At 44.4% G+C, this 19,538-nt stretch overlaps 2 protein-coding genes across 3 annotated transcripts in view; one reads left to right on the top strand and one right to left on the bottom strand.

The window, feature by feature from the left end:
• Window positions 1–19,538, bottom strand: part of LOC147030709 (general transcription factor IIH subunit 4-like) — a 74,218-nt gene that overhangs the window by 13,582 nt on the left and 41,098 nt on the right. The window contains exons 1-2 of one of the 2 annotated variants that reach the window (XM_085875074.1): window positions 17,356–17,649; window positions 15,052–15,202 (exon numbers count right to left, since the gene is read on the bottom strand). In XM_085875074.1, coding sequence (XP_085731200.1) covers window positions 15,052–15,064 — 13 coding nt within the window. In that variant the 5' untranslated portion in view covers window positions 15,065–15,202; window positions 17,356–17,649. Of the gene's footprint in view, window positions 1–15,051; window positions 15,203–17,355; window positions 17,650–19,538 lie in introns of those variants that run through there. The other variant, XR_015056491.1, reaches the window with a different exon arrangement.
• Window positions 17,711–19,524, top strand: LOC147030711 (uncharacterized). Its single transcript, XM_085875040.1, has 2 exons — window positions 17,711–18,653; window positions 19,306–19,524. Exons 1-2 carry the CDS (start codon window positions 17,940–17,942, stop codon window positions 19,495–19,497), a joined length of 906 nt encoding a protein of 301 aa, XP_085731166.1. The 5' UTR covers window positions 17,711–17,939; the 3' UTR covers window positions 19,498–19,524.

Here is a 19,538-nt window from a genome sequence, read left to right on the forward strand (position 1 = left end):
GAATGCTGCACTCCTCAATTTCTGTACCTTGCTCGGGAATTAGAAATTATGACAATTTACATAATTTTTTTGGCCTTTCTGGAAGATCCTCGAAACCACGTCACAGATGACTTCACCCTTTGTCAAATGTCCTCATTCGTTCATTCGTAAGCAGCATTTGGCTGTGGGTTTACATCAGTTCTTGCAAGGGCACCATGCTGCCACTAATGCAGTGCCTGCCCCCTGTAGGTTATGGCAGGAATTTGTAATTTTGCCATGGTGCTGGCAATATCTCGCCTACCTTTTGCGAAGGACATCGTGGGATGGATGATAAATAAATCGTCCATCCGAGGGATGGCACACGCATTGATGAATCACCGTGCCTGTGAAACAGTTTAAATCTGGGTCGCTATTCAAACTCAGGTGAGGCAGGCGAGTGTGCATCCCTAACTCTAAGCTACCCTGTCAGCCCACCCCAAGGACAGGAAGGATGTAATTTTCTTCCATTGCTGCTGATTGGAAAAGGATAAGGGTTTGGTTGACCATTTGAAAGATGATATTGAGTGCTGGAATATCATCTTTTTTGCTGTCTTACATCCATCCAAGTCTTACATCCCGATGCTGTCTCAATACAATGATAATCCTTCATCCATCTGCTATGAGAAACAATTGGTGAAATTAATCTTACAATCTGCCACGACCTATCTACAAGAGGGTCTCCAAGACCAGGCAGCATCATACTTTTCATTTTCTTTTTTAACCTCAAAGACGTTTGTGTGGTCTTCGAAAAGTTGGGCTGGCTTTGACGATTCTATTAGAAATTTCATCGATAATGTGAACATCACATGACGGTGTTGTCCAGGTCAGTGAACCCACTTACAGCTTGGAGAACATTCCCTCTACTTCTGCATGGTAATCACTTGCAAAGTGTTCAGCTTGCCAGGTTCAGGTTGCGAAAGAACCTCTCTTCAAACAATTTAATGGTCAGTCGAAAACATCAGTCAAAGCGGCTGCAGAATTATCTGAGGACTTGCACGTCTTCCTGGAAGTGGCCACCAACATCAGCAAACAAGTGAATAGACAGGTTTCTTCAAGTCCTTTAGATTTAGCATGCAGCCGTCCATCTTAGGTTAAGCCGTCTCGAGAGAGACAGACTTTTGAATGTTTTTATCACAAAACAATATGTATATATATATATATATATATATATATATATATATATATATATATATATATATATATATATATATATATATATATATACATACATACATATATGTGTGCCGTTGGTGAAAAGATTCTATTTCGTAGCCATACATTACAACTTTCAGCAATTCAATGCAAGCAATAAATACTCAAAACTCAATAATACATTCCAAATCAATAAAAAAAAAACTACAGGGATATCAATAAATGGTTTTCATGAACTTTGCAAGTCCCCTCATAAAACCAAGACTTCTTAAATTCATCAACACTCTTTTCACCTTTAGAAAAACAAAATTCACGTTTCAGTTTTGCTGTTATTAAGGCATTGAAAAAGAATCATAACATTGCACATCACAATCGGCTTTCCTTTCAATTTCTCCTTCCTCGATAAATAAATCGCTATTTTTGCTGTGACTACTAAGAACAAAAATAAAGAGTTTACTTGTTCTTTCCACCCGAAAAGAAACAATCTTAGTGAGAAGGTAATTTGCAAATTTTTTGCCATGTGGTTCAGCCATTGAAATAAACCAATGTCACCCGCAGGGTGACCCGTATCTTGCGAAAAGGTGACCACGTGTGACTTCTTTAAGGTCACACTGAGGTGAACAGAGCTGCTATCCACCAGGAGCGACTCCTTGAGGAACACCTGCCTACGAGAGATTCCGATGAGAATCGTTCCACAGAGTAACCATGAAAAATATGCGTTTGCCCTCATAACGTCACCAAATGACGTCATAATGTCTCAAGCTTGACATATCGAGAAAGCACTCATCGAGGTGTTCAATTTGAGGTACTACACAATATGGTTCGTAAAACTTGAAAATTTGACCTTGGGGTCAAATATGTTTGACCTGAGGCGCTAACCATGAAGGTCAAGGCCAATCGCCACCAAAAACTAATCAGCTGAGCGCCAGACCATGAACTATATTCCTATGAAGTTTGAAGACTATCCGATCAAAATTACTCAAAAAATAAGGGTTTCGTCGACTCCCCTGATTTGCGACAAAGTGACCTTGACCTTGACCTTCAAAATTTTATGTGCTGAAAGGGACCTCTATAGGCCTCTGATATGCGAAATTACAAAAATTTCCAAAGATAACTGTGCTCTGCAGAATTTTTTATGCACGATTACAGACAAACAAACAAAAAACATACAAGCTGACTAACATATCTTGCAAAAACTTCGTTTTGGCAAGATAATAATGGCGCAAGCCATGAACAGTCAACATATGCATGGAACAAATCCTCTGTACAAATACAGAAAGGGCAGCACCCGGATATGGGAGAAAAATTACTGAACAACTTATTCGAAGGAATAACCCAATGTGCGAGTCGCCACTGCAAGTCTCCAGTCCTTTTATAAACCAGCTTCCTATAGAATGAGTTCCATATAGGCTCAGATGGGAGTAGAGTCCTTCCGGCATTAGTCTTTTCCACCTGGCCACTCCATTCAATGGAGAGTCCTCGAGGAGGACTCGAGTCGACAGTCTATATTGGTCCTTACTGCTATATTTCTGAAAATATTTTTTCCTCAGCTAATGGGGGCTAAATCTCTGTGACTCGGTTGTACAATTAACCCAGGAAACCCAGAGTCATTTGTTGTCAAAAACTTTTATTAAGTCCATTTTAGTTCGAGTTGAGAACTTTTCTTTTCATAATTTCTCTGAGGATTTTGCCGATCGTCCTATTTGACTTATGCCACACATAAACTTATGCCACAAAGATGAGGCAACCAAATTATTTATAACTCGAACCCGAGGCTCTGTGGGAAAGGTGGGGAAGAGCTCTCTTCCATAGCCCTAATCTTTTCTTAACTTGTTTAACCATCCCATCCCAATTTTGAAGGAGAGAGTAGGCATCCCAGGAACACGCAGAGATATTTAACTCCCGCTTCCACCCATTTTAACTTTGAAGGAAAATGCACCGGTGGTAATAACCGTGTCCCCAGCGGATTGTTTTTAAGACTGGGAACCCAGAAGGCTTTACTCTTGCTCCAGTTACAGTTCAATGAAGTTAACAAGCAAAAGAGATTTAAACAGTAAACAAATGCAGAGATATCATTGTCATTCTTAATGACCACAGCGACATCATCTGCAAAAGCTGATACAACTATTGAAGGAATCCCTCTGGATACAGTTACTCCTGAAAGATTTTTCCTGAATAGAATTAGAAGTGGTTCTATAACCAAGGAGAATAAAAATCCCGAAACGGGGCACCCTTATCTCGCCCCTCTGTGTAATTGTGAAGGAGAGATGAGCTCCTTATTAATTTTAAAAATACCAAATATGTTGGTGTACAGGAAGGAAACATAGGCCCGAAAATTGGTACCAAGACAACATGCTTTTAACACATCATGCAAAAACACATGACCAACACTATCAAATGCCTTTTCTCAGTCAAGGACTATTATCCCAAATTATTTTTCCATGGAATCACACTCCAGCAAATCTCTGATCGAAAAAATATTATTATAAATTGATCTCTTCGGGATACAGTAGTTCTGTTCACAGTGGATGGGATCACCAATTACCGTTTTCAACCGACTGGCCAACACTTTTGACAATATTTTGAAGTCCGTACATAATACTGAGACTGGTCACCAGTTCTTCATCTGCCGTAAGTCTCCAGTCTTTGGTCGAAGAGACACCACTGCTCTTCTAAAACTTAGAGGCAGTTTTCCATTTCCCAAAGATGATTCCAGGACATTCAATAACTCAGTGCCCAAAAGGTCCCCAAAAGCAAATAAAAAATCTGCTGGTAAGCCGTCAATTCCAGGCGCTTCCCCCCCTCCCCCGCCCCGAGTTCAATCCAGCAAGGTCATGCGTTAGCTTAGGCAATGTGATTGGTGAGTCCAAGCTCAGGAGCTGGGGCTCAGTGATGGAAGGAAAGTGAGAAGTTGAAAGTTCCATCGTTTGCTGACAAACTGTATATTTTGCATACATTTTTGAAAAATAATCTCTAATACACAATCGTGCATCAGTGGAGTTAACAATCATTCTGGGTTCTGGGTGTGGAGCCGGTTCTGGGTTTGGAGCATCGGCAGGTCTCCTTCAACGCTCTCTGTTGACGATCTCAAAATTAAGTTTCCGGTCATTTTTACTGTTTATTTTCTCACCGACAAGTTACTGTGTGTTCCCAGTTGGGTTTTGTTTCAAAAATCATGCTATTTTGTGAGTTTTGGTCGAACTTGTCTTTCCAAGTGCTTGAGGCCAACCCATCCCTCCCCTCAGTGTACGATCATCTTTATGTGTATTTTCTCCCCATTACCTTCAATTCTATCTTCCCCACTTTCCCAACGTTCCCCATCCCTCCCAACTAAACACTATTTCTTGTCTTAAAATCAAAAAAATTATTTAAAAACCTTTCTCCTTGCACACACACGAGTCTCGATCTTTCTTCCTCTTCTTCTTTTCCTTCTGCCGGCACACCATCTTTATTCTACTGAGCTGACCCTCCTCGCCATTACCTTCACAATTTCTTTCTACAACCTTCCGTTCCCGAATCTTATCTGTTCCTCAAAAATACATCAAAAAATGGTGATCTTCCTTGTATCCTTTTGATTTCTCCACCTCCTACAACCATCTCTCTCTCTCTCTCTCTCTCTCTCTCTCTCTCTCTCTCTCTCTCTCTCTCTCTCTCTCTCTCTCTCTCTCTCTCTCTCTCTCTCTCTCTCTCTCTCTCTCTCTTCTCTTCCTGGTACTTTTCATCAACCCAGCAGCTTCACACTGTGTTTACCGTCCAAATTCACCACACACTTCCACGATTTTACTTCAACCTTCCCTTTTCCGAATGTTACGCAATCATTATTTAAAATAAATAATTTCACTTTTGACTATACACCTCTCATAGACAATTGTTCTCCAGGAACCACATGATCTGTTACACCCCATGCGTTTACAGATCCAATTTCTCACGATTTTTTCTACAACACTTCATGACCTAATCTGATGAAAACTCTCTCAAACAATAATAATAATAATAATAATAATAACAATAATAATAATAATAATAATAAAAACGGCCACTTGTGATGCTTCATCTTCCTGTTTCGCACATGTGGTACTCTTTACTGTATCATAATGCACTACTCTTCCACTATTTAAACAGACTTCTCTCAATTCAAACTTTCCTTCATACCTTGCCGAAAAAAATCCAACTGTGACAGAGTTTCTTCTCTCCATTCTCTGAATTTGCCTTCATTGCATCCATCAAGAAATGCATTTTATCACATCTCTGACCTAAAACTTTTAAAAACCCCAGTTTGCTATGAATGTTCGCTTTCCATCAACCATTCTTTTTTTCCAACTTCTGTGCAAACTCACCCCTCTCACCCCTCACTATCAAAGCAACCATCCCACTCTTCTCGCTCCAAGCCTCCCTCTCACCTCTTTCAAAAACTCCCCCTCACCTTTCTCCCACCATTCAGCCCCTCACTCATCCTTCTCAAAGTTGCCCCCCACTCTCATCCACAAAGCTGCCTCCTTCCACTGCCCTCTCACCTCCATCTCTTCACTCCACCACCTCAAATCCTCAACTGCCTTCTTCCCCCTCTCTCCCCCAGCACCACAGAGCCTTTTGTCCTCCTCATCCGGCTCCCTCCCCTCGCTATTCTGCAATCCCTAACACTCCTTCAACAACCCTCCTTACCTGCCCCCCTGCCGCATCCCTTGTCCTCCCCTCCCCCTCACCTCCCCTCCCACCAACTGCACCCAAAGCCTCCTCCCCTCCCTCTTCATTAACAGTGTGGACCTCAAATATCCGGGGCCTTCGCTCAAACCTTTCAGATCTTTCCATGCAGGTTGCCACTGACAAACCAAACATAATCTGCCTCACAGAAACTTTCCTCCCACAAAACATGTCTGACTCCCAAATATCTCTCCCTGGTTACTCCCTCCTCCAGTACGACAGACCTGAACCTTGTCCTGGTGGAGGAGTTGCTCTCTTCATCAAAGATTCCATTCCTCACTCTCCCTGCACTGCCCTCACTCCCTCACACCCCCAGGAATAGCTCTGGCTACAGCTTTCCCTCCACTCCCACCTCATGTTTATATGTGTACTGTAACGTCTACCCAACAGTGATGCCTCCATCTACACCTCACTATCCGAAAACATGGACAAACTTCCATCTTCTCATCCAAACTCTCTCTTCCTCATATGTGGACACTTCAATTGTCATCATGCAAGTTGGCTCAGTGTGGGTACCTCTCTCACCTGTCATGGCACTTCAGCAAAAGCTTTCTGCGACTCATTGGGACTGACTCAATCTGTCAACTTCCTGACCCGGATCTCAACCAATGGTACTCGATCTCTTCTGGATCTGATTTTGACAAATTTCCCTGACAATATCTGCTGTTCTTCCTCCGCTCCAATCGGTTATTCTGACTACGTCCTTGTCAAAGTGGACATCTCTCTGGCTGTTATCAGCGAACCACCTCACTGCCGTCGAGTCTGGCATTTCACTCAAGCCGACTGGCAAGGTCTCCAAGCAGCCATCAAACTTATAGACTGGTCTCATATCACTACTTTCTCCAACATAAACTCATCCTGGGAATTCTTTCAAAGAAACTTGCTCTCCCTCATGCAAGATTTATCCCCTCTCGTCTTCAGTTGTCCAACCCTTCCACCCGCCCTTGGTTCACGGAAGCTTGTGGCGAGGCAGTTGTCCTTAAACAACTTGCCTTTTCCTCATGGAGAGCAAACCCAACTGAGGGTAATCTCAGTTCCTTCCATAGAGCTCGGAACAAGTGTGTATCTTCCCTCAGGAGAGCCAGAAAACAACATCTTTCAAAGCTCAAGTCTGAACTTTCAAACCTCTCTCCCTCCTCAAAATCCTGGTGGAATCTAATGAAATCTGTTTCTGGTGTATGTTCCCCCTCCAACCCTCCCTTACCTCGAATGACCGCACTGCTGATACCACTCGTGAAAAGGCTGAATGCCTAAACTTGGTGTTTGCAGCTAAATCTTGTGACCAAAACCCATCACTTTTTCTACCCACCTTACCAAGTCACACCCAACTGTCCCTGGAATCTGAGTCCTTTACCCCTGACAAGGTGGAGAGTTTGCTGTCAAACCTCGACTCAGATTCTGCAACCGGTCCAGACGGCATCAGCCCACGTGTCCGAAAAACCTGCTCTTCTGCTCTTGCTCACCCTCTCTCCGTTCTATTCACCCACTCATTTGCTCAAGGTCATCTGCCATCTGCTTGGAAATCAGCAAACATTACTGCCCTGCATAAAAAAGGTGCAAAAACAGATCCCTGCAACTACAGATCAATCAGCCTTCTCCCAATCATCAGCAAGGTTATGGAATCCATCATTGCTTCAGACATTAAATCCTACCTCTTCTCCAATGGCTTGATTTCCGATCATAAATTTAGTTTCAGACCAGGTCACTCTACCCTGGATATGCTGCTTTTGCTCTCCCAACAATGGATGGAGGTCCTCAATGCCAGACATGAAATCCGAGCCGTATCCCTGGACATATCACGTGCATTTGACACGGTCTGGCACCCTGCCCTGCTCACCAAACTCTCTTCCTATGGTATCCAAGGCCATCTCCACTCATGGCACACAGACTTCCTCTCCTGTCGAAGTCAACATGTGTCCCGAAATGGAGTTCTTTCATCCCCTCTTCATGTCCAGGCTGGAGTTCCTCAAGGTAGCGTTCTGGGCCCTGTTCTTTTTCTGGTTTTCATGAGTGATCTCTCTGACACTGGAAAATCCTCTATATCTCTTTGCTGATGATTCCACCCTCTGCCGTACCATCGGTCATCCCTCAGACCGGCAATCAGCAACTTCTTCACTCACTGCAGATCTGGATAAAATCACAAACTGGTCCAACACGTGGAACATGTTTTTCAATCCGGACAAATCTCACACTCTCACGATGTCTCTCCGAAAGGACCGTTTAGAAAACCCCGCTATGCACTTTCTCAACAATCCTCTGGAAGAAGTCCTTTCTTTCAAGCTTCTGGGTCTCACTATCTGCCATGACCTTTCCTGGGAAAGCCACATTTCAAACCTGGCCACCAAAGCCAGTCGCCGACTGGGATCCTCCGTCGTGCAAAGTACTTCCTCGGCCCACCTGAGCTCCTGACCACTTACAAAGCTTCTGTCCGCAGCCGGATGGAGTACTGCTCTCCCCTCTGGGCTGGTGCTCCTGCCTCCTACCTTTCTCGGCTTCACGCTGTGGAAACCAAAGCATTTCGGATCATTGGCATCTCCCGCAATGAGACTCAGTCTTTGGGCCTCTCACTCTCTCACCGCAGGCTGGTCGGTGGTCTTTCTGTCTTCTACCGTCTCCTCTCTAGCTGAGCCCCCCTGCTCTCTCTGCGATTTATTCCCACCACATTTCCGCAGTGCGCTCAAGGTCTGCCAACAACCCCTTCTGGTAAAACTACCAAAATCACAAATCACTGCTCACCTTCACTCTTTCATCCCTCTTTTTTCCCGCCTTTGGAATAAACTCCCTCACTCTATTCAATCCCACTCTTCCTTCCAGGCCTTCAAAACAGCTGTTCACCACCACCTCTAATCATCCCCAATCCAAATCCTCGATCTTTTCTACCCCCGATAATCCACCCAACCCCAACTCCTTCAAATTCCCTGCTTTCCTTCCTGAAAGTCTCTGTAATGTCCATCTTGTATTCCCCGTGTTCCCCACCCCATCCCTCTCCCTTCCACAGATCTCAGAATGTCTCGGTTCCCCACTGTTTTGTCCTTCCCACTCCCACCCTTCTTGTCTCATGCCCCCTTGCTGTGTGTTGTGTGTTAGCTCTCACACGAGCATCGACAAGGTATACAAAAAAAAAAAAACATCGTTTCCTCTTGAGTCGAACAGAGAAAAAACGGTCTTTTGTGATTTGTTGACAAAATCCATTTGGAAAAAGGATTTGCTGGGAGTATCTAAAACCTTCATGTTTATCCTTCATCTGATTGACATCCCTGCTGCTTTATCTTGCATCAGTTCTCTCAATTGGATCGTCTTTTCAGCTAATACCCTTTGGTCTCTCCTTTTTCCATATCTGGACAATTTAGTCTCTAACTGTATGATATCAGCTTCTAACAGAGCCATTGTTGTTTTATTAACATTGGCAACATTTGAAACAAACTGCTGACAAAACAATCTAATCTACGTTTTTTTTTGTTGTCCCACCATAACTCGAATGAAGAAAAAGAGGCTGTTTTGAGAGTTGTATAGCCCAAAAAGTATAGAAGCCTTTTAAAAACGAAGTATCTTCAAGAAGATTGGTGTTGAATTTCCAGTACGTACTTATATGTGAGGGTTGAGAGAAAAAGTGGCCCATGGTAACGAAATGATGATCGCAAAATAAGGATGGAAAGTGAACTGGAGATAAAACAGCATTCCTAAAATGCGAGTTTATGTCCAACCGGTCAAGTCTCACAAAGGATGCTCTCCCGTTAGCCCAACGTCCCCATGTATATTGAGATTTGTTGGGGTGACATTGCCTCCATGTATCGAACAAACCTTTTGCAAAAAAAAAATTAGACAAATCGGCAGAGGATTCAGGATGAGGTTCTGCTGTATTTCTGTCTTAAACAGCTTCAACGGTGCAATTAAACTTACCCCCCATGTAAATGCAATCATTGATATCAATTGAGTGAAATTGTCTGATTAAAGACAAAAAGAAGGCTCTTCGTTCGACACACTCACTGGGCGCATACACATTGAATAGTGTAAAATGGAAATTATATATGACCAGTTCCAGAGAGATGAACCAGCCATTGATAACCTCTTGGAAGTGGCATGATGCAGGTACTAGCCCAGGTCTGAATAAAAATGTCACACCAGCAGAAGAAGAAGACAAATTACTCAAAAAAAAGCTCTGTCCCTTAAAGAGGCGACACCAATCTGACTCCACATCTTCAGTTATGTGCGTTTCCTGGAGTAAAAGTACATCTATTTGTTTACGATCAAACAAACATTTCAGTTGAACCTGGCAGTTGTGACTTGCACCTCCACCGTTCATATTTAAGGTTCCAAAAATAATCTTTTTCATGGTTTGTCCAAAAGCTTGAGCGGTTGCTGAGAAATTTCAGTCCCCGCTTTTGCAACAACCTTTGGTTCTGACTGTGGCACAAGATCTTGTCTACTGCGTCAGTGGTGGCAAACAATGGACTCCAAAATATGTTGGTCTTGCAAGTACTCTTCATCAGGCTACGTGGTCAAAAGACCTAGTAGGATTGTTCAACAAGGCAGGGCAGTGCCTGAGTTACGAACAGGAGTTGCAAGTAGACACTTCCTTGGCTGAGAGCACTCTCAAATCATTGGACAAAGCAACTGGTGCCATCATTCCAAACATTGAGGCAAATAAATTCATTGACTACACCTGTGATCACAGTGACATCCTTGATGAAACATTTGATGGAAAGAATACCTTCCATGCAACTCAAATGGCAACATAGCAACGAGGCCAAACAACTGATGCTTTTCTTAAAAATCTCGAGCTATCCACAAGACATACTTTGATTGTGCCAAATGGCCTGGAGGAGCTGCATCCTGTCAGTATAACTCGTGGGAAATGCAAGCCAGTATTCACAGCACCCGTCGACGAAGCCTGCTTCAGCAAATCTCCTACACAGCGAATCACACCAAACGATCATCACAGAAGGTCTTCGAAGAGCACCCTGAATTGCTGAAGAACTTGGCCATTGATGAACTCACAGAGGAAATCATCAAATCTTCAGAAACCTTTGTCTGCAGAATAAACAATGTGCACACAACAGACTCTGTTGATGCAGCACGGAATTTATTGTTTTCCAAGACGGGGAAACCAGAAGCCATGGCCCCAACAAGTGATGCGCTCCGTTTCCATTTGATGAGAGTACACCATCAAGCAATGAAATGGAGAAATTCCCACTGCCCCACACCTGAGCTCCCTGCACCCTCTGAAATGGGATGGAGACTTGTGGAATCAGGACTGCGACCAATACTGTTGGCATCGATTCCCATTCCAGACAGTTGCCTCGAGATGGTAGCCTGTGCATGTCGGAAACAATGCAAGACTCGACGCTGCACATGCCGGAATTCAGGATTACGATGCACATCAATGTGTGTATGCCAGCAACAGATTAATGATCAGACTCCTTGCACGAATACAATGTGATTTGCCTCAAAGATGTTCGGCATTCCTGAAAACTGTTTAGGCTGAACTGATATTTGTTCACGTAGCAGCATGATAGAACTTTGTTTAGTTTTTATGATTACAGACTAGCAACTTTAACTTCTACATTTTATGAATAAACATCAGTAACCATGAAAGATAAAATAAAATGCTTCAAATATGTCTTAATCATTTTTATTGACCCTCAAAAGATAGGTCAAGACATCTCATTTGTCAGGTTTGCATGCATAGTAAGTAAGTTACAGCAGAAAATAGTTTTTTGGTTATGGTGGGAGCTAATCAGCAGAATAATAGATTTTTGGCATGTTACGAATTTTATTAGCCTGTAGTTTTCATCTATTGCTCAAAGGACATTTCTAAGATGCGTACATGTGAACAATGTGCATTTATTTAAATGGCATCGTAGTGCCTGTCCCACGAAAGTGCCCAAAATTGTCAATTTGGCAGCCATTTTGTTTATGCTAATTAAATGGTCAAAAACTCAAAATTCAGCTTGGGAACAGGACAAGTCGAATTCTGCATACCTTAATTATGTTGAAAAGTTATGTTGCCAACATTTACTAAGAAATGCTTCGAGGATGCACATTTCTCAGAAATACATCGATTCGAGGACCTAACCGTTTTATGGTCTGTATGTGAAGCGTGAACCTCTTTGGGATGCTCTGCTTGAGCGTTCCCACCTCGAGATATGGCGCATTATATCCTGTTTATTTATTCGCCGGGGCTCGTGGCAACTGCGCTCCGCACTGGTTCGTCTGGCTGTGCAGGGGTGGCAGGACGTCGACAGCAAGGCAGGGAGTGTCGAAGGAAGGCAGTCACCTCGGATCAGGTTCTCGAGGAAGAAGTTCTCCAAGAAGAAGCGCATTCTGGCCGGCAATAGGACACAAACAATGTTCTGAATAAGAGGCTCGAACGACTCCACGCTACCGCTTTTAAAAGCCATAGGCGAAGGATGGGGTGAGGAATGGAAAGCGACGCACTGTGGCCCAAATCCTGCACCTCCATTGGGCCACAGCGGTCCTGCCATGCTCTGGCAGGCTCTGGGACCGGAAACCGGCTCAGATGCCTCCCAGCTCCGGCACGACTCGGAGCTCCTGACTTAACATGGGGCAAGCTCCTCAAGCCGGCACCCCGGCCCTGAATGTGCACCAAGTGCAGTCTGAATGTCGGATGGCGGAAGGCTTTCTCTGCCCCACTCCCCCCCCCCACGGGCTCCTTCACGAGCCAAAATGCACACCCGGCACCCGAACCAAACTCCCGGATTGCCCTTCTGATGCACACCCGGGACCCGAACCCCTCCTTGTTGCCCTCGGTCTTTCCGTGGTCTGACGACTGGATGAAGGCTGTATCAATTCCGGACGCTCACCCGGGAGGTTCTGGTGAGATGCGGTGGAGCTATTAGCGTCTCTTGCATTGTTGAGCAACGTGCGGGACCAAGCACACTCTGACGCGTGGTGCTCCTCAAAATAGAGTGGCGAATTGTAGCGATGCAGAGGTACGAGGGAGAGCGGGAATATTTTTCCCGTGTGCGGGAGGCATTTGTGGTCAAAGTAGTGATATTTGGTGAGCGAGTTGTGGAGTTAGGTGGGAATTGGCATGCAGATTTAAATTAAATAATGGCGTGCATATTCTCGTGTGCGGGTTGATTAGTGTGCAGCAGAGATGGGCATGCTCCGAGGCACGGGAGGCATCGCGGTGTGCTTTTTAACAATTGGCAATTGAATGACGTGTGTGCTTACATGCTTGTCGTGTACCATGGCAAAAAAGGAAAGGGTTAGAGTACACGTATGAGTATGAGTCATCGATATTTATTAGACCTAACTACGAGACCCCACGCAACGGACTTTGTCCCGTTAACCCACGAGACATGAGGGAAGGACGAACTACATGAATACTCATGTAATAACTGCTTGGGGATCACTGTATGTTGGGTGCTATTGCCTTTGAGTTATGCCGTTTTGCAGAACAACAACAACAACAATATATTTTTATATCTACATGGTCTTGGCTCATGGAAGAAACCGCTTCACCTGACAATGTGAAACTTTATACAAATTATCCGATACCAATGGTGCATGCAGTGTGAAAATAATGAAGAAATGGGTCATGTGGTGTGGCAGTGCACAATGAAACCATGAGGAGTACAGTGAGAATGTGAATTGATCAAATGGGGCAAGCATGGCCTCAATCTGAATGGACTGTCACACCTTGACGTTTTAGCCAGCGTATGGCAAGGTGTCAAAATGTATGTAAAACGCTGGCGTCCGCTTAACTATTGATGATTTTTTTTTTAAGTTTTGGGCCTCTAATAACGTGTTGGACGTATGCATAACGTATTAGTAATGTACACAGAACGTTTCAATCACGCATAGATAACTTATACCAACGAATGCTCAGCGTGTTGTCGGCGTTCACAACCTATGCCCAACGATAGTCTAACTTATGCATAGCGTGGCAGCGTATCGCCGACGATCACGTGGCGTAGGCTATTCATAGGCTGCGGCTCGACGATTCAAATCAGAACCGCACAAGTCATCGAAGTGTGAAGCCGCTGACACACGTTGACGTTTTAGCCAGCATATGCCGAGGTATGAAAAATTTGCCGAACCACGCTGGCACACGTCACATACGTTGTGGGTAAGTTTTGTATAAGTTAAGAGCACGCTGGCAGATGTTGTAGTACACTGGCATACGTCGTAGTACACTGGCATACGTCATTGCACTCCGAGTACATTGAGAAATTTTCAGCATGTTTAAAATTTATCGACGTCCTCGACGTATGACACAAATTCCGCATACGCTGGCATAAGTTGTGGGCAAGCGAAGCGATCTTTGACACACGTCGACATACGTTACTTGTATGTAACTCATAAGTCGAAACACGTCAAGGTAATGGTTAGAGTGAGTGTTCCAGACACCGTGTTTTTTTTTTTTTTTGATAATTTTTTTTTCTTCGGTATGATGGTGATGTTGACACTTCGATTTTGAGTGCGGTTATGATTTAAATCGTTGAGCCAAAGCCTTTTAATTATATTATATTGAAACCGCACAAGAAATCGAAGTGTCAACATCACCGTCACACCGAAGAAAAAACAAAAACCAGGGAGTCTGGAACACTGACGCTAACCATTACCTTGACGTGTTTCGACTTATGATTACCTTACAAGTAACGTGCATCGACGTGTGTCAACGATCGCGTAACGTGCCTACAACTTATGCCAGCGTTATGCGGAACGTGTGAGTCATACGCTGTCATACGTCGGGAAATTTACAGCAAGGAAAATTTGTCTAACAGCTCGGAGAACTACGACGTATGCCAGCGTACTACGACGTATGCCAGCGTACTACGAAGTATGCCAGCGTACTACGATGTATGCCAGCGTACTATGACGTATGCCAGCGTGCTCTTAACGTATACAAACTTACCCATAACGTATTCGACGTGTGCCAGCGTTTTAGCCCAATTCTGCATACGTCAGGCATACGTTGGCTAAATCGTCAAGGGGCGACAGGGCCTTAAACTGTGTTGACAGGAATAGTTGGCCACAGCGCTGCTCGATTTACAATACAACCAACAGATGCACAACTTCCATTTTGCTCTGAGCTGGGAAGAAAATTCAAAGGTAAATGTGACCGCAGCAAGAAACGGAGTGGTGCACTGGAAACGGGGTAGAAAAGGGTGCAATGATAGAATGTGAGGAGATTGAAGCTGTGGGCAATACCTGGAAGTGACATTTTCAGTTTGAAAACATGATCCTCATGACTTTTTTTTCATTGTGATGCGGACAGCGTGGGCCCTGCCACTTCTCGAAGTGGTCGGAGCAGCCATGTAGCTTCTGCTTCTTGCAAGCTTGCTCCAGGAAGTGCATCCAGCTGCAAACAAAAAAAAATGGATCTTCCCGAAAAACAAGTCGATTCTGTGCTCATTGAAATCTTTTCCCTTTTTAAATTGTCTGAACCTAATGCAGACCAAATGAGTTGGGCCATCGATGAATATTCAACAACAATTAGATCAGAAAACAAATCTTTCAGTGAAAATTCTTGGTTTAATTTATTTGAAAACTCTTTGATTTCCTCTTCATTTCATGTTTTTACTGAAAATTAACCGATGAAAATAAACCCTCTGGGATTTTCATTTCTTTATGAGAAGCAAAGATTAAGTATTAAAAGTGGGTGGTGGATACTTGTGATAAATGTATTTTAAACAAAGATAAACTCGAAAAACGTCCGATAAAAATCATCTTTTTTATCATTATATATTGTTTCGGTTGTGGGGTCGATGGAAGAATTTAATGGAGAATTTACGATTGAATTGGGTTGTTTGGACGGTGACGTGTGGGAGACATGTCAATGTAATGAAGTGGGGATACTGTGAGCTTCATTAGTACGTGTCACCACATGGGGTGGCGGGGGGGGGGGGGACTTTCAGGAAGGAAGGCAGGAAATTTGAAGGAGGTGTGTTTCGGGTGGATTAATGGGGGTAGAAAATATTGTGGTTTTCGATGGGGGAAGATATGAGGTGGTGGTGAACAGCTGTTTTGAAGTCCTGAAGGGAAGAATGGAATTGAAAGAGTGTGGGAGTGTATTCCAAAGGCGGGGAAAAAGAGGAATGAAAGAGTGAAGGTGAGCAGTGATTTTGGGAGTTTTACCAGAAGGGGGTTGCTGGCATAACTTGAGCGACCTGCAGAAATATGGTAGGGGGGAGAGGAACCTATCACAGACAGAGCGGGGTTGGGGCGTGAGACCGGAGAGGAGACGGTAGAAGACAGAAAGACCACCGACCTGCCTGCAGTGAGAGAGTGAGAGGCCCAAAGACTCAGCCTCACCCCGGGAGATACCAATGATCTAAATGCCTTGGTCGTCACAGCGTGACGCCATGAAAGGTGGGGTTTATGGAAAGGTGATAATCAGCTCGGGTTTAAAAATAAGCTTCCCCAGAATATGGTTGCCCCCCTGTGACTTTTCCTGATATTTTTTATTTCCAAAACCATGATGGGAAACAAGCAAACGTGCGGAGCAGGCAGAAGGCCCCCCTCCAAGGGTGATGGCGTGCAAACTCACGCCCCCGAGGCTGATGATTGATGCACGTGATGTCAGAAGCCTTGCCTTCCCGAGTTTCGTGCGAGCAGGCCATGCCCCGGAGGCGAACGATGGTTCGGTGTGACGTCGAAGAAGTGGGGTTGGTTGCACATTGTTGGAGAGTGGAGTTCAGGGTAAGCGCACGTACGAGGCAGAGTTGAGTTGAGGGAAGGAACGGACGTGGTCGAAAAATAATGGGGTTTGGGAGATGGCCTGTAAGAACAGGGCTTCATGGCTGCCTTTCCTCGACGCACGAAGAGGGGGCACGATTCTTGTGCTTGTGTTGAGGACATTTGTCTCCCATGGTGAAGCAAGACGCTGAACTTTGGTTCTTGGTTGAGTCGTGAGAAACGGACCACGAGCCTCGTGTCTGTGATGGCGATCAATGCATGAAGCAGCTGCACTGGGTCTCTGAGTCTCTGTACCTTTCATTATGTTAAACATCTCTATCATATCTCCTCGTAACCTCCTGCTTTCTCATGTATAAATCCCTGTCTCCTTCACCCAATCCTCGTGGCTGAGTCTAACTCGGCCCGGAATCAATCTTGTCATCCTTCACTGAACCCTCTCTGTGGCATCCATGTCCTCCCAGAACTGTGGTGACCAGAACTACACACAATATTCTCGATGTGACCCTCACTAAATTCCTGCACAATGTTAACACCACCTCTTTGATTTATAATTGATCCCCCTCTAAATACAACCTAAACCCCTATTTTCTCCACCTGGAGCTGCCTGATTACCTCCCATATCTATTACCAGCCCCAGATCCTTCTCCTGTGTGACACAATCCAAAATGACCCCTCTCGTCCTGTAATCTCTATTTTCATTGTTCTTTCCCATCCCCAACACCTCACACTCGCTCAGGTTAAATTACATGTGACAATCTATACAAGTATCAATACTTTCCTGTATCTCATCACCATCCCCCCTGAGACCCACCTCACCTCCAAGCTTTGTGTCATCTGTAAATTTGGAAAGCTTCGTCTTTACCCCAAATATCCAACTTCACTTCACAACTTATTTATAACTTCACAATTAATGAAGGTTAAATCTTCAAAATGTCGTCTTGAGTCGCGTCTCGATGACTGAAATGCGCGAACTGATCAGCGGGATTGGTCACGTGATCTGGAGAGTCCGACAACACGTCATTCCGTCACGAGGTCATCTTGTTAGTGCGCATGCGCGAACACTTCCGATGTTTCCAAGACGTTGCGAATCACAGAATAAACATACATTGACACCGTCGGGTTACATAACTTTCACCATTTGCTTGTTGTATATTTAATCTCAACACAAACCTCACTAACTTCGTTTGACGTTCTTCCAATCGAATCATGTTTCAAACGGATTTCTGTGGAAACTCGCCAAGCCACCTGATTGGTCAAGTCGAACCACGTGACCAACCAGACAACCGTTATTTTCAAAAACAAAACGAACCTTTTCACGTCGTTTCAGTTTGGTGATTTACAGCGATCGATCAGACTTTGTTCTTTCGCCTTTTGCTGCTATAAAGTGTCTTTTAAGAGCAATGGATTCTAATTTTGGACATAAACACCAGTTGAGCTTTGACAACAAACCCCCATCTCCATCACGAGTGGAATTGAGGTGGTCCAACAATGCCGCATCTCCATCACCTCCATGTGTGAGGTTGTCTTACAATTCCTCATCTCCATCTCGGGTGGAATCAAGGGCGTCCAACAATCCCCCATCTCCATCTCGGGAGGAATTGAAGTGCTCCAACAATCCCCGGTCTCCATCACGGAAGGAATTGAGGTGGTCTAACAATCCCTCGTCTCTATCAAGTCTGTATGCAATGTTGGCTGACAATTCCCCATCTCCATCATGGGTGGAATTGACGTGGTCCAACAATCCCTCATCTCCATCCCGGGAGGAATTGAGGTGGTCCAACAATCCCCCATCTCCATCCCGGGAGGAATTGAGGTGGTCTAACAATCCCTCATCACTATCACGTCTGTATGCGATGTTGGCTGACAATTCCCCATCTCCATCATGGGTGGAATTGAGGTGGTCTAACAATCCCTCATCTCGATCACGTCTGTATGCGATGTTGGCTGACAATTCCCCATCTCCATCATGGGTGGAATTGAGGTGGTCCAACAATCCCCCCTCTCAATCACATGTGGAGTCGAGGTGGGAGAGAAATTCTTCATCTCCACAGTCTCCAGAACAGAGTTTGGAACACAGTTCCTCATCTTCCTTGCCTCTGGATATCCCTCTCCAGGTAAGCGAGATGTTAAGTGTTATCTCTTTTAAAGATCACCTGCACTTTCGACCGGTGAGCATATGCGATTCATCAGTGTCTGTGAGTGCGTGAGTGAGTGTCATTGAGTTCGTCAATTCGTAAACACTTCGCTCAATATCGCTTGAACCAACATTCGATTTTGATGAAACGTGTGGCTTGTTAATGGGGTCTTCGAGGGGTGGGGGGTTTCTCCGAAACGACCCACACAATTTCGATGAAACTGACCACAACCTTCATCACCCGTGATGTACCAATTATTGTTCACAACATTAAAATAATCAGGGTCTGAGGGGGGTCTGTGGGGGATTTGAGTGCCTGTTGCTCCTTATGCAGGTGAGCTTCGGGACAAGCGGTCCTATTTTTTTGTCATGGAGAAGGGACGTGTTGGTTGAAGTTAAAAACCCACTTTATTCCACCGATCAATATCATGTCCCCTGCAGTTGAGTTCCGAGATGTGAGCAGATCCTCACCTTTTATTTGTAAATTTTCGTTGTGAGGTTTGTGATGAAGTCACTCGATTGGTAAGGTGAAATAACGATACTGAGAAACATCTTGTTTAAAGATCTTGATGTATTCTTTCTCTGATCTTCGAATGAAACATGACGTTTTCTCAATTTGTATTGTTGTTCAGATCGAGAAGTATGACGTGATCAGAAAGCTCGGTGAAGGAGGTCAGGGAGCAGTTTACAAAGCGAGGAACACCTTGTGTGGTGATGAGGTACGGAAAGGTGTCGTGCTTTCAGGGTTGTGGTCAGGGTTCATAAAGGTGAACATGAAAAGGTTTTCCTCTACCTGTACCTCCATCTGTAAATTAATTCATTAAATCTCAATTCGCTCCCTTAAAGTTTCCTCCAACATGTGAAG

Source organism: Eptatretus burgeri, chromosome 3 (assembly GCF_056783735.1).
Source record: "Eptatretus burgeri isolate ZD-2024b chromosome 3, Ebu_testis_v1, whole genome shotgun sequence".
NCBI classification, from domain to species: Eukaryota; Metazoa; Chordata; class Myxini; order Myxiniformes; family Myxinidae; genus Eptatretus; species Eptatretus burgeri.

Coding starts and splice junctions, on each gene's coding strand:
- LOC147030711 (XM_085875040.1), top strand. CDS start 17,940: ATGGATTCTAATTTTGGACATAAACACCAGTTGAGCTTTGACAACAAA. Junction 18,654..19,305: donor CTCTGGATATCCCTCTCCAG/GTAAGCGAGATG, acceptor ATTGTTGTTCAG/ATCGAGAAGTATGACGTGAT.